The sequence below is a fragment of the Thermobia domestica genome, chromosome 10 (assembly GCF_964235325.1).
Source record: "Thermobia domestica chromosome 10, izTheDome1.hap1.1, whole genome shotgun sequence".
Lineage (NCBI taxonomy): Eukaryota > Metazoa > Arthropoda > Insecta > Zygentoma > Lepismatidae > Thermobia > Thermobia domestica.
Window position 1 is genome coordinate 32,971,152 of NC_137463.1, and position 12,798 is coordinate 32,983,949.

General features: G+C 34.5%; 1 protein-coding gene across 3 annotated transcripts in view; it reads left to right on the forward strand.

The window, feature by feature from the left end:
* miple1 (midkine and pleiotrophin 1) overlaps positions 1-12,798 on the forward strand; it is a 256,418-nt gene that overhangs the window by 221,382 nt on the left and 22,238 nt on the right. For all 3 annotated transcript variants that reach the window (XM_081727959.1, XM_081727960.1, XM_081727961.1), the window contains exon 4: positions 8,588-8,737. In XM_081727959.1, the coding sequence (XP_081584085.1) occupies positions 8,588-8,737 (150 nt within the window). The remainder of the gene's footprint in view (positions 1-8,587; positions 8,738-12,798) is intronic.

Consider the following 12,798-nt stretch of genomic DNA (forward strand, 5'->3'; position numbering starts at 1 on the left):
TCAGTTTTCTTAAATCTTGGAAAAGCAGTAATCTCTCTCTCTCTGTGTGTGGAGGACGGTTAAACTAAACTATGATTTTATTATTTATTACTTCCAAAAATGTGAATTGATATAGTACCGGTATATATTTATCCAGAAAGGGCAAAGAAACCAAGGGATTTCGTAAACCCTGCAACTTCATGCTCCCTTTCTTTTTAGTCATACTTACTTTTTGTCTCATTCTCTCTGCGATTTCAAATAGAGCAGTGAATTCTCAAATCTTCAATAATAATTATAATAATAATAATAATATCTCACCAATTTATATTTATTTCTAGCAAGAGGTCTGCATACCCCTTTTAGTGCAATATTATTTCTTGTAAGTGATCATTACAAAATTGTCAGGCTAAATTGCAAAGGGTCATTCATTTCACAGTTCATTTCACTGTGTGTACTAGTAATTGATATTTTCGTATCAACTGACTATTAGTTTGCCATCCACCTTATTAAGTGTTGAATTGCAGCAACCCTTGTAATTTTACTTGAAAGTATTTTTTTGTGTGCGTGTGTGTGTGTGTGTGAGAGAGAGAGAGAGAGAAACCTGATAACTTAATACACTATAGTGTTGTAGAGCTCATCGTAACATTGCTGCTATTACTGAAACAATAACACGTCTTGGATTTTTGAACCTCCAATTCTCCCCCTCCCTTCCTCCGTTTCCCTCACCTAACCGAAGTCTTTAGTTCAACACAGACTTGGCTTTAGAGCATTAATATACTTCAGAATTTGACCTTAATGGAGGCTTAAGGTTAGTATATTGTATTACAATGTTATATCCGTCTCTTGATCCAATTGCATGGCTTATGATCACGAAATAAGATACGCGAATTATCAAGGAGAATCCGCTATTCCTCAGATCGAAATCAAGACTTAGAAATCTTCCCGAAGGCACGACCAACTTGATAACGCTCCCTGTGGATATAGATTAAGAATAATATTGTTGGCACGAATCCAGAAACGATGGCGCTTCACCTGTAACTGTTGCATGAAGTTTCTCTGGAGGGCAGCTGGAAAGTTGAGATAGAAGTTGAACTTACCTTTCGAGACTTTGTCTACAAAGCTAAACGGATACTCCTCCTGCTCGTTTTATGTCTGGGGGCAGAAAAGAGGGCGCCGCTATAACGTAATCTCCATTTCTAGTACACGCAGATCCCCTCTTTCCCTGAGAACTGCTCCACCTTTTCTCAAAGTTATTCCGCTTTTGTGGAATAATATATGCTTAGTCCAACTGCTGGATATTTACATTCGGCGCTCACAAAGCACCCAACATTTTCAACTTTTTCTTTTGCACCACATATCCAGCAGTACTTTTTCTTCTGTTTTCTGCAAGTAACTCTGAAGAAGAAGGATAAAAACAAGAGAGAAACTATGAATCACAACTTATGTGCTACGTGCTTTTATCCATATTCAAACAAAAGTATCTTTAAACATATTTTCAGTTTTTTTGTTGTGTGTGTGTGTGTTACTTTCTTTTTATTGTCGAGTTACACACACACACACGCAAGAAGTTTGGAATCGCCTTAACTGCCCCCGCTTCAAATTTTGTTATGTATTGCAAGAAATATTTAAACATGAAATCCGGTAGTATATAGTGGTGGCAAGGTGTCATGAAGCTAGACCTAGATTTACTAATTTCACCGCCCAATAGAATGCGAAAGTGTATCCCAATCGTCAACCCCATTCCATGAAATTTTGCCAGTCCCATCTCTCGTGCTATACGAAGAGCATGTCCTGAGGTTGCAATGTTGTCGGATTGTCCCTACGTTTTGTTTTGTTATTGTTGTTAAACTTTCTGGTAATGCTCTTTGAGCATTCTCAACTGATATTTTTCGCTATTATTATTGTTACCGTTTCATTCGAATAATTTTACCGTTTATGTTATAGTTCTTTCAAATGCTGTACTTTTGTTGCTCGTTCACCATGTCTTCTAAGTTTGGTAGCATTGTTAGTGCGTTTCTGCTCTTTAATTTTTTTTCCTGAATTATCCGTTCGGAAGGCAGCTCCACGAATCGTCCCGAATCCTTCCGATACATCACACGTGACGGAAAGCATTTCTATGATTCGTGTAGAGCCCAGGCTTCACGAGTCGTCGCGATCACTATAGCTATTAAAATTATCCGAATATTCGTTTTCAATATTCGAACAGTTATTCGAAACCTTTGTTGTGTTAGTTATAATAATATCGCATTTGCTTAAAGCTTAAAATATTATTATAAAGTTTTAAATGTTAATACTTTAAAAATAAATATTTATTTATATATCTATTAAAATGCTACAATAGCATTTAAAAGCGACTAAACTCCAACCTATAACTTTGGATTTCAAATCTTTCATTTACGGTTGTGTGATTTCACGTTTAACAGAGACAAGCATTTTAAGTATTTGTACTTTAAATAGTCTAAATTAGTTAACTATATCTTTTTCGTAAAGTTTATGATATAAAATTATTGTTCAAAGCCTTTGTATTTTAATAAGTCTTGTCTAAAATCAATACATGTGAATTGTGCTTCCATCTTCCGAGTTCTTTTAAACTATGTTTATATGTTTGCGGTCAGTCCTTTCGAGGATGAGATCTCGGAAACTACAGGCTCTAGAAAGATGACGTTTTCACTGATCGATTGCAAATTTTGCGTAGATTGTCCAGTTCTAATTGAATATTTAAAAAAAACATGGCCATTATTTCTTTATTACATTTTTTTAAAACACACTGGAAGCGCTGAAATTTAAAAAAAATAAAGCATCATATCCTATGCGTTATACATTCCAACACCATACTGTTGTATATTGGGATTGTATATGTCTCAGGCGTTTTTTCCATGGCCAAATAATAGTGAAAAAGGAAGGATAACCATTTCTCGAGTCTTAAGATAAATCTTTATTTTTTGAGTGTTTTGCCAAATGAATACCATATATAACTGACATTATAATTAATTGTATATGTAATGTATTTGCTTATTACATACTGCATGCAAGAAGAAAGAAAACACTGGTCATACATGAATTAGAAACTCCAACCGGAAGTAGGCTCAAATCTTGCAAACGGTGCGAGATATTGAGAAAAAATAATCGAAAAAATCTCCTCTTTATGATACCCCTTGCCGATTTTCTTTAAATCAAGACGTCTTTCACTTGTGTCTGTAAAGGGACATGTACATATATTGTGAGAAATGAGAAGCAGGTTTATGCTTATATGCGAATCATGCGCTGTGTAGAGAGCGCAGGTTCTGCTAGTCTATATATTAAAATGCTAGGTTTATATGTTTGTCCCCAATCCTTTCGACAATTAGATCTCGAAAACCACACGTGCTAGAAACGTGCAGTTTTCATCGGTCGCAGAGTCGGATTTCAAATGGAGAAACTGATATTTTAGAAAGCAGGTTAGCAGAAGGGGCCCCATTACTTACATCATAGGAATCTACACAACACGAAGCGCTGTTGCTATATGTAGGTTTTACTTTATTATTTTTCTTAAATTTTGAAAATGTACATTAAGTTCTTTCCTTTAATTTTTGAGGCCTCCAAGAGAGTGGGGCCCTAAGCTATAGCTTTCCATAAGATTAACCCTTTTGGGATTTCCACTTTTTGAAATAAATTTTAGACTTTCACTCAAGGAGCTCCTGCTTCCTAACTATTTATCGTAGTATTATGGTTCACACCTCGTTTTTTCATGATAGATCACACTTTCCACCGGTACCACTCGCTTGTCCGTATTATACATTAGAAAGGGAAAATTAAAAAAAGAAAAAAGATTTTTCGAAAAAAAAATCGAAATTTTTGTGCCTCTCTGGCCGGAGCCTGGGTTCACGTAGGGATCTGAATTTTTTTTTTTTAACAAATACATTGTTATGTACATAATACGTGTGCAAAATTCATTCTTGTATTCTGGAAACTGAGGTCGGGAGAAATTTTTGAAAGTCTGAAGGTGACCCATTTTTTCATATATATATATATATATATATATAGGGGCGGATCCAAGGGGGGCTATAGCCCCCTGTTGACGCTCAGGTATACACGGGATAAAATGGGCTTCAATCTTGCTTTACACTGGATAAAGCGGCAAACTATTGTTTAGCCCCACCCTTGATCATATTGTGGATCCGCCACTGTATATATATACACTTCAGAAATGTAGAGCTCCTTCGTGGCTAAGCAGACGTGCCTTTGATGTGGGAGACCCGGGTTCGATTCCCGGCGGGAGCTCATGTGGTTCGGATTCCACGTTAATCAGTAGGTCCACGTCTCATATAGCCTCGCTGTTGAACGGGGCGTAAAACTCAAAGTCAACTCAACTTCAGAAATGTACTGCGTCATTCCAATTTGACCTAGAGTCATGGTTCAAACGCCATTTTCTTCAGTATAATAAGCCCTTTCCAACAGTACCACTTTCATGTCCATATCGTACACCTGAACCAGAAAATTAGGGAAAACCCGGAAGTATTTTTGAAAATCCAACCAAAACACTTTGCTCTTCTGGCGCAGACCCGAGTAGACGTAAGTATCTGAATCTTTTTTCTAAAAATACATTGTTATGTCCATAAAACATGTGCAAAATTTCTATCTTGTATCTTGAAAACAAAGGGCGGAAAAATGTTCAAAATCTGAATTTAGGCTCTCTTATATACATGTTATAAAAATTTACTGCATCATTACTATTTGACCTAGAGTCATGGCTCAAACGTTATTTTCTTTAGTATAACAAGCCCCTTCCAACGACATCACTCATATGTACGTATCATATACCTGAACCGGAAAAATAGGGAAAACCGGAAATTTTTCTGAGAAAGTCATCCCCTCGGAACACTTGCGCCCTCATGCCCGAACCCGGTTTCACATAGTGATCTCAGAAAAATTTGAGAAATTCCCGGAGGGACACACAATTCGTGTGTAAAGTCCTAATCTGATATCGTGAAAACTAAAAGCGTGAACATTTTCTGAAATTTGCCTTAAGAAAAATAAAAAAAAGTTACGCCCCTCCACCCCCACTTGGCGCCACCAAGTTGACCATCCGGTTCCAAAACGCATCTGGGATGTTCTTTGGTCCATCCATGACTTGACTAATGAAAAAACAAACAAACAAAAAAAAAAAAAAAACGGCTTAAATACCTGTTATAGAACCTAAATATGCGGTCAAAGACAATGCGCCATAGTAACGAAAGGGTTAACATTGTTGCAGGGCGAAACTACGGTGTTAGACAACCAGTAGAGAAGTTACGTATGACGGGTTGACGGACATTGCAGGCGCTGTGCTTAAATCTGAATGGTAAAATCTCTTGCGTGCTTTCAAGTTCAAAGGCCTGAAGAGACGCAATGAGGCATACTCGGACGGATATGGATTTATTAGGAAAAAAATATTTCCACTTGATATCGTGTTACTTCTACAAATTTGCTACAAACTTACTCCAACTTTTATACATAGCAATTCACTTCCTTTGTGAGTCTACTTGTGTGAGTAAGGAGGCATGCACAGTGGGAAGGAGATTCATGGTGATAACAGAATGATGCGCTGAGTAGACAGCGCAGGTTCAGCTAGTATTTATATAAAATATAAATATATTTATATTTAAAATATTAATTTCGTTAGGAATTAAAAGGCCTCTAAAACTTCACAATTAAAATAAGAATGTAAATAAGTTGTGAGTACCAAATAATTTATTTTCTAAGAATATGATTTAACATTACCTTGTAATACTTAAGTGGGTACACCCGGTAGCATAATTGAAATCAGTGTGTAAGGTTAACAGTGATCGTATATTCATTGTATTTTTAAAAATTAAAGCGTGAGATATTTAAAATAACTCATATAACTTCATAAGCAACGTTTAGATATAGGGAGAAAAGCCTTTTTAAAATTTCCCTAAGGTTACACTCAAAAATGAATACATTAACCCTCACCCTACCTACCTAATTTTTTGTAACGCGTACTACCAAGGAGAAATCATTTTGTATCCATCTGTTAAGATTAAAATATGTTTCGCAAAAGAAACTAATTAGAAACTCTCACAAAACTCTACATCAGCGATTCCCAACCGGTGTGCCGCGAAGGGACCGCTGGTGTGCCGCGAGGAAATCGGAACAAAATTATTAATTCTATAGCAACCAAATTGCAAGACACAGGAAAAAAATGTATATTTTTGTATTTCACATTACTATGAATTTCTACCATGGAAAAAATTACTGTAATTGTAATATATTATTCTACATCTATTACTGTGTAGCAGACAGTATTTCGGCTCGTACACATTTCCACGGTTAGCTGCTATGTTACGCTTCAATTGAGAGTCATACTAACACCGAGAAATTGAAGCACTTGTACGGTACGCGTCAAGTGAACGTTCGTAGAACACTCATTCGCACGTGAATGACAGAACAACACTTGTTCAACGACTGTGTTTTGACTTCGACGCATCGCATGCTGTGTGATTGCAATAATATGCACCGGTTTTGGTTAAAACAGCAAAGTTAAAAGTACAAGACATTTGTTTGTTCGTTCGTTGTTTAGTGATCTTCATTCTTAGTGAAAGGTTGGATACAGTTTTCGAAAAAGAAAGCGTATTTTAAAAAATCTGAGTCATATTTCATTGCAATTGTTTTCTATTTTAAAATTAGAATAAAAAATAAGCATAATGAATTAGCATAGGGGAAAACCAATGATCGAGCTTTCATCTCTGTGAGAAGGAGATCAGTAATCACAGAAAAAAAATTACCATGGTATTTTATATTTGCAAATAATAATAATAATAATAATAATAATAATAATAATAATAATAATAATAATAATAATAATAATAACTATAAGTGTGCCGCTAGGATTCAAGTTACACCCGTAATGTGCCGCAAGTTGAAAAAGGTTTTCTTTTCATTCCGCATCTTGTTCATATTTGTTCTTCGTAAGGGTACAATTCTTCACGCGAAACATTTTATGTGTTTTTTATTCAGAGACCCACGAAATACACTTCTTAGCAAATAAAAATTGGGTAACATGTGCTTTAGTACAGAACCCCTAGATGTGTATTTCTACTTTAATAATCTCATATAAAATGCTTCATGGATATGGCACTAGACTTTCCTCTTAACACAACATCTGGAACCGTAACAGCCACTTTCTCAAAACTCGATCAATCCAGGATACATTGGTGAAGAACAGGGTCCATTCCAAATGCCTATACAGTTCTGTTTTGATGGTGTCGAGGATGATTTAAATTAGGACGAATGTGAGAAGGGTGCGTTTATGAGATCTACGCTCTGAGAAAAAAATATTGTTCTTTACATCTGTTCTGTAATTTCAGTGTACATTTGTTGTGTTTGATATGTATTTGAAACAGTTGCACATGATAAGTATACTTGTTTTGCTGTTGTAACGTCTTGTTGTCGTATTATATGCATCATCATATCTTATCAATCCGAACATAAAACTTGACATTCTTACATTATTGCCAAGTGTCTCTGTCTCCTTGCGCCTGCTTAAGCGTCGTAGAAATAGCTTCTTGAAATTCAGAATTTTCTAGATACTTATTTCAAGCCCTTTCCTCTCTTTGAATCCCTTGTAATAACGTATATTAAAAATTGCTCAAGCTGTTTGTAATATCCAGAAGACAAGGTGAAGAGGCCGTAGGACTGTAAAAAATATCGAAATACCGAAATTTCGGTATTACTCATACCGAAATATCGATATATGAAAAATACTGAAAACCGAAATATCGATATACCGAAAATCGAAATACGGAAATTTCGATATACTGAAAAACAGAAACATCGAAAGACTCGAAATATCGAAAGTATAAATAGCGAACCATACCAAAATATAGAAATAATCGATCAATTTCTGAATGATATTTTTCATATTTTTTTCTTTATTTTCTCTCTTATTAGACCGAATATTATAATCTTCGTATCTTTTCTACTTTACAAACAAGGCAAAGTGTATTAATGCTTGCCCTGTACCTTCGTGGCAAATTCTGGTTTTACTGTGATTTGAGAGAAAATAGTATAAAATTTTAATTCGCAATTGCATCAGGTACTTAAAATACAAAGCAAAAAGAAGTTCAAAGCATTGCGAGTTACGTAAGAACAACTCTTTGAAGGAACATTGACGGTTTGGGAAATAGTAAAATTGAATGAAATCTTTTAGTTGTTCGGTCCACGATTGTGTTCTGCGCATGGCTTGCCTGCGTACATCACTAATAATAGATTGACTATGGGTTTAACTTACATCTGAAAGTTCATTAATGAAGGTTTTTGTCATCTTTACTAGTTGGTTAAGCTTAAAAGTATAGAAATTTTTAGTTTGACATTTTAAAAAAAAACTTTTTTGTTATTTGATAGCTGTAATTTGTTATTATTTTATTTTAAATTTTCGTAATTTATTTTAGCTTTGTTTATATATACACTTTATAAAAAATGTAAAATTAAATTACAATACTCGTTATTTACTTTAAAAAACCACTTAACAGTAACGATAGTAGATAGGGAAATAACTTTATTATAAACTAAAAAAATGATTAAAAAAACAAATAACTAACGTCTTCCGTTCCTTCTTTCATGGGTCCAGCCTGCCGCTATGAGAAAGGTACTTGGTCGACGTGCGATGGAACAGGGCAAATGGTTCGAGTGGACAAATTAAAGTCGAACAGTGACTCATCGTGTGAACAGAGCCGGCAGATTACAAAGAAGTGTAAAACCAAGGGAATTAAAAACAAAGGTAAAACTATATCCTCTTGTGAAACCAATATATTAGACTTTTTCAAAATTTAGTAGAAATATTTTATTCCGTTCGCTAGATTATATAAGAACTGTCGGACATTTTACTATTAACACTGAGATTATGTGAAGGAAAAAAAATGTGAAGTAGTAGCTTTAGGAATTCCTTAAAGGAGTTAAATAATAGCATCTTGTTTTATTGCTTTATAAACAAACATTGAGCAGAATTAGCAACTTATTTTTGTTCTTTGTGAAATCTTGTTTGCACGTATTAAATTATTGTTGAACAATACAGTATGTACAGCTTTATTCAGATATATTTTTCTATTCTTACAATCAAAATTACCTGAAACAAAATAAATTTCAACTAAAAAGAATTCCTTTACGATTTGTATTAAGCTTCTTGTCCTAAAATTATTAACAGTGTTCCTATAATACGAAGAAACAAGAATGTGCTTTAGGCAGATTGGAATCAGAAAAATTCGATGAGAAATTGTAATCCATAGTTTTTTTTTAACATTATTTATAATATTTGTGGACAAATATTCAATGATTATTCAATTAATCTTGTGCTGAACGCGGAAAACCTTGCAAGTATTAGCTTTCGTATTTAAGAATTTTTTTATTTTATTGTTTTCTTTAATTGAAAGTGTCAATATTAATAACATTCTATGTTTAATTATTATGTTCATTTACAGGATTTGTTATGTTTATCATTTCTTTTGAATTATCGATTTTCTTTGTGCTTTTTAAAGTTTAATATTTTTGTTTTATTTCTTTTATTGTTTAAAATAGTTCACAGACATTACTGATAAGAAAATGTTACTTTTTTAGATACTCTGATAGTTGGCATAGTTCCTTATGCCGCAAGATTATATCACTTTGCATAACCAAACACATTTTATACTGAAAATTTTTATGCAGAAATTTAGTTTTTTTTTAATATACCGTTGTTGAAGTGAATAAAACAACGCAACGATTATTTTTCTGTTTTCTTTCAAATAAAGTGGAATTTTAATTAAGTGATTTTACTAATTCGTGAAAATTAAATTTTGTTATAAATAATGTTAATATTTAATAACAAAATTTAATTAATATTAAATATATGGATAATGCAAATCAATTCTGAAGAAACAAGAGACATTTAACGAGGTTTGAAGGAGAAATCAGTAGAACCACATTATTAAAGTTTCGGTTCATTTCAAAGGAAACAGAAAAATGATTCCTCACGTAAATCAGTGAATTAAAAACTAAAGATGGCGTAGGTATTCCACATTGCTAAGTATCATAGGATCGTACGCAATGGAGTTCTTCTACCTCTCGAGATTCTTAATTCTAAATATAACATGTGTTACACATATATTTTTGAGTCCAAAAGAAATCATCTATTATTTTTAAAAGCCACGTAAATCTTCATTGTCATTTCGGCGCACACCACTACCTTACAATCAACAGTATTTGTATATTTCGCTTGTTCTGAGTTTAATATTCCTTTCCATTACCAAAGCCTATGTAAGACGTGAACCTACAATTTCACCCCATTTTCGTACTGTACGAGTCATTGATCCACAGTTTAAAGTACCTTTTCAACACTGACGCAATATACAATATAGATGTATAGCTTAGGATTCGATCTGAATCACATATACTCCTATCAAGGTGAATCAGGGTCTTCAATACTTAAGGTAAACATGTTATTTAGTTACGAACTGGCTTACAAACTCTGTTGTATATTCTGGTTAGTTTGTTGTTTGGATTGCAGTTTTGTCTTCTCTTTCAGCACCAAAACTGTATGAGACATTGTAACCTACTCTGTTCAGTTTGGCGACCCAGCAAGGATATCAAGTGTTGCACTGAAATGGATAGAAAATTAAATATGTACATAATACAGACGTACACTACCTAAATACAGTCTCTATGTAAGGGTTACAACGTGAATCTACAGCTTAACGAACCACACGAGCCCCCCCCCCTCAACAGGGAATTAAACTTGAATTTCCCATGCCAAAGGTGCATTAGTTAAAAATATTAAATTTATGTTAGGATTATTATGAATATTGTATATTAGTAACGAATTTTACTCAAACCAGTGACGGCTTTGAGGGAAGTCACATTGTAGAAATTTAAATTTTGCTGCTACGAGCCAAGGGAAGAAATTTTCATTGAGCTTCAATAAGCTTTCTTTCCTTAGACTGTAACGATAAAATTTAAATTTTTTACATATGTAACAATCTTCAAGTGTCACCACTAACTGTAACACTATTATTTACTCTGTCCCTTCCTCATTCTCTAAGTACCGATGTTGACTAGGTAATAAATGTAAAGGCGAGATAAGTACAGATATCAGTAAGTAACCACGCAGGTCTTGAGACAGAGCTTTTATTTAAAGAAAGGTTGATTTTTAAGAGAAATTTACATATAAACGAGTACAAAAATCAACTTCTTTTTAAAAATCGCATGCTCACGTATACATACATAAAATCTTACTGGGTTACAATGTATTCGCTAGCACTCCACTATGTATTAGCGAAGTTGTAAAGGTCGTTTTTGTTTTCGTTTCGTAGGAAATGAGAGAGGAAAAATAAAACGAGAAAGATTCATTTACGAGATCCCTTTTTTTTATCTTTCTATCTGCACATATTCACCGGTCGCTCTCCATTTGTCTCCGGTGACTTGTAGGGGAAGAGTGGCGCATATTGCCACGTGGATCAAACTGAAAATTGCTTCCACTGTGGAGATAGGAAGTGGATTAACTGGAAAGGGGAGACAGAGAGAACGAATAGTGACTACCGCAAACTCGGATCGATTGCAGTGGAAGCACATCTCCCTCACTCACTTAGAGGTTTCTACCTCAGCGGTTGTGCAGACGCTTCCAGAGATTGGATTGCATCTTTTGATCACGATTTCTCTCCGGCGAAATTTGCTTCCCCTTCTCGTATCATTTATACTACACACTACTAAGTGGATCGGGTGATTTTAGTTTGCTGCCATGAGTAATGTTTGACAGTTCTTTACTGTTGTTTGTGTTAAGACGATGTGATTTGCAAGCACAAATCTTACACTGACATTTTTTTATTTATATCAATTTTTTTTAAACAAAATATTCATATGACTAAAATTAGTGGTGGGATTTAGATTTAGTATTTACTACTCTTACCAACAAAGTTAGTTATTAGTTTTTTTTTAATTAAGGAATTTGGTTGATGAAAAATTCTTTGGTGTAAAGAGTTATTCAAAAAGCGTGCGGGTTTTGTTACATCAAATTATGAACTTTATTTTTTTTTTCAAAACACACTACCAAAATTCATAAGCATCTTCATCACACATTCCGATTTCAGGTATGGTGAATGATGTCGGGAATATGACCTCCTCTACTGCGTTGGCATGTCCAATCCTTAGGAACGGTGAAGAACCGATTTCATTGGACTAGCAACCTCACTGTCACGAACCACCGCAATGTTTTGCTCAGAATGACCACAACGATGACGCCCAGGACTTTTGAAGTTCACTGTTGAACCCGTTTCAATTAACTTTTTCATAAGTGTGCGATCTGTTTGTTTATTCATTCGGTGCCTCAACCTAGAACCGAGCGAAGTCGCCTGACAGTTGCTGCATAACTTTCTCTGTTTTGATTAAAAAAAAAAATTCACAGTTAGCACACGTTGCGCTATACTATACTGCTCCAAAGCTAGACACAGACTGAAGAAATGCGAGAAACTCAGAGTAGACTAAGGTGACAATCGGGATGTTTGTAGTAGAGCAACAACATAAAACACTCTCGGCAACCGAGACAATTTACCAGACGATTCAAAACATGCACTCTTTTTGAGTAACCCTATATTTACTCTTTCTGTCCGCATGTCCGTTCGGAAGACACAAAATCTCAATAACTACTTGATGTATCACCATCAGTTTTGGTCAGAATATAGAAGCTCAAAAGTTAAGATTCGAGTTCATAGACGGAGGCGATCTATCCAGTTGATTCCAAGATATCGACAATCAAATAATCGGTTCCCATGTATTCCTATTGGAATAATTACAGATATATTTCCTGCTTGGTAA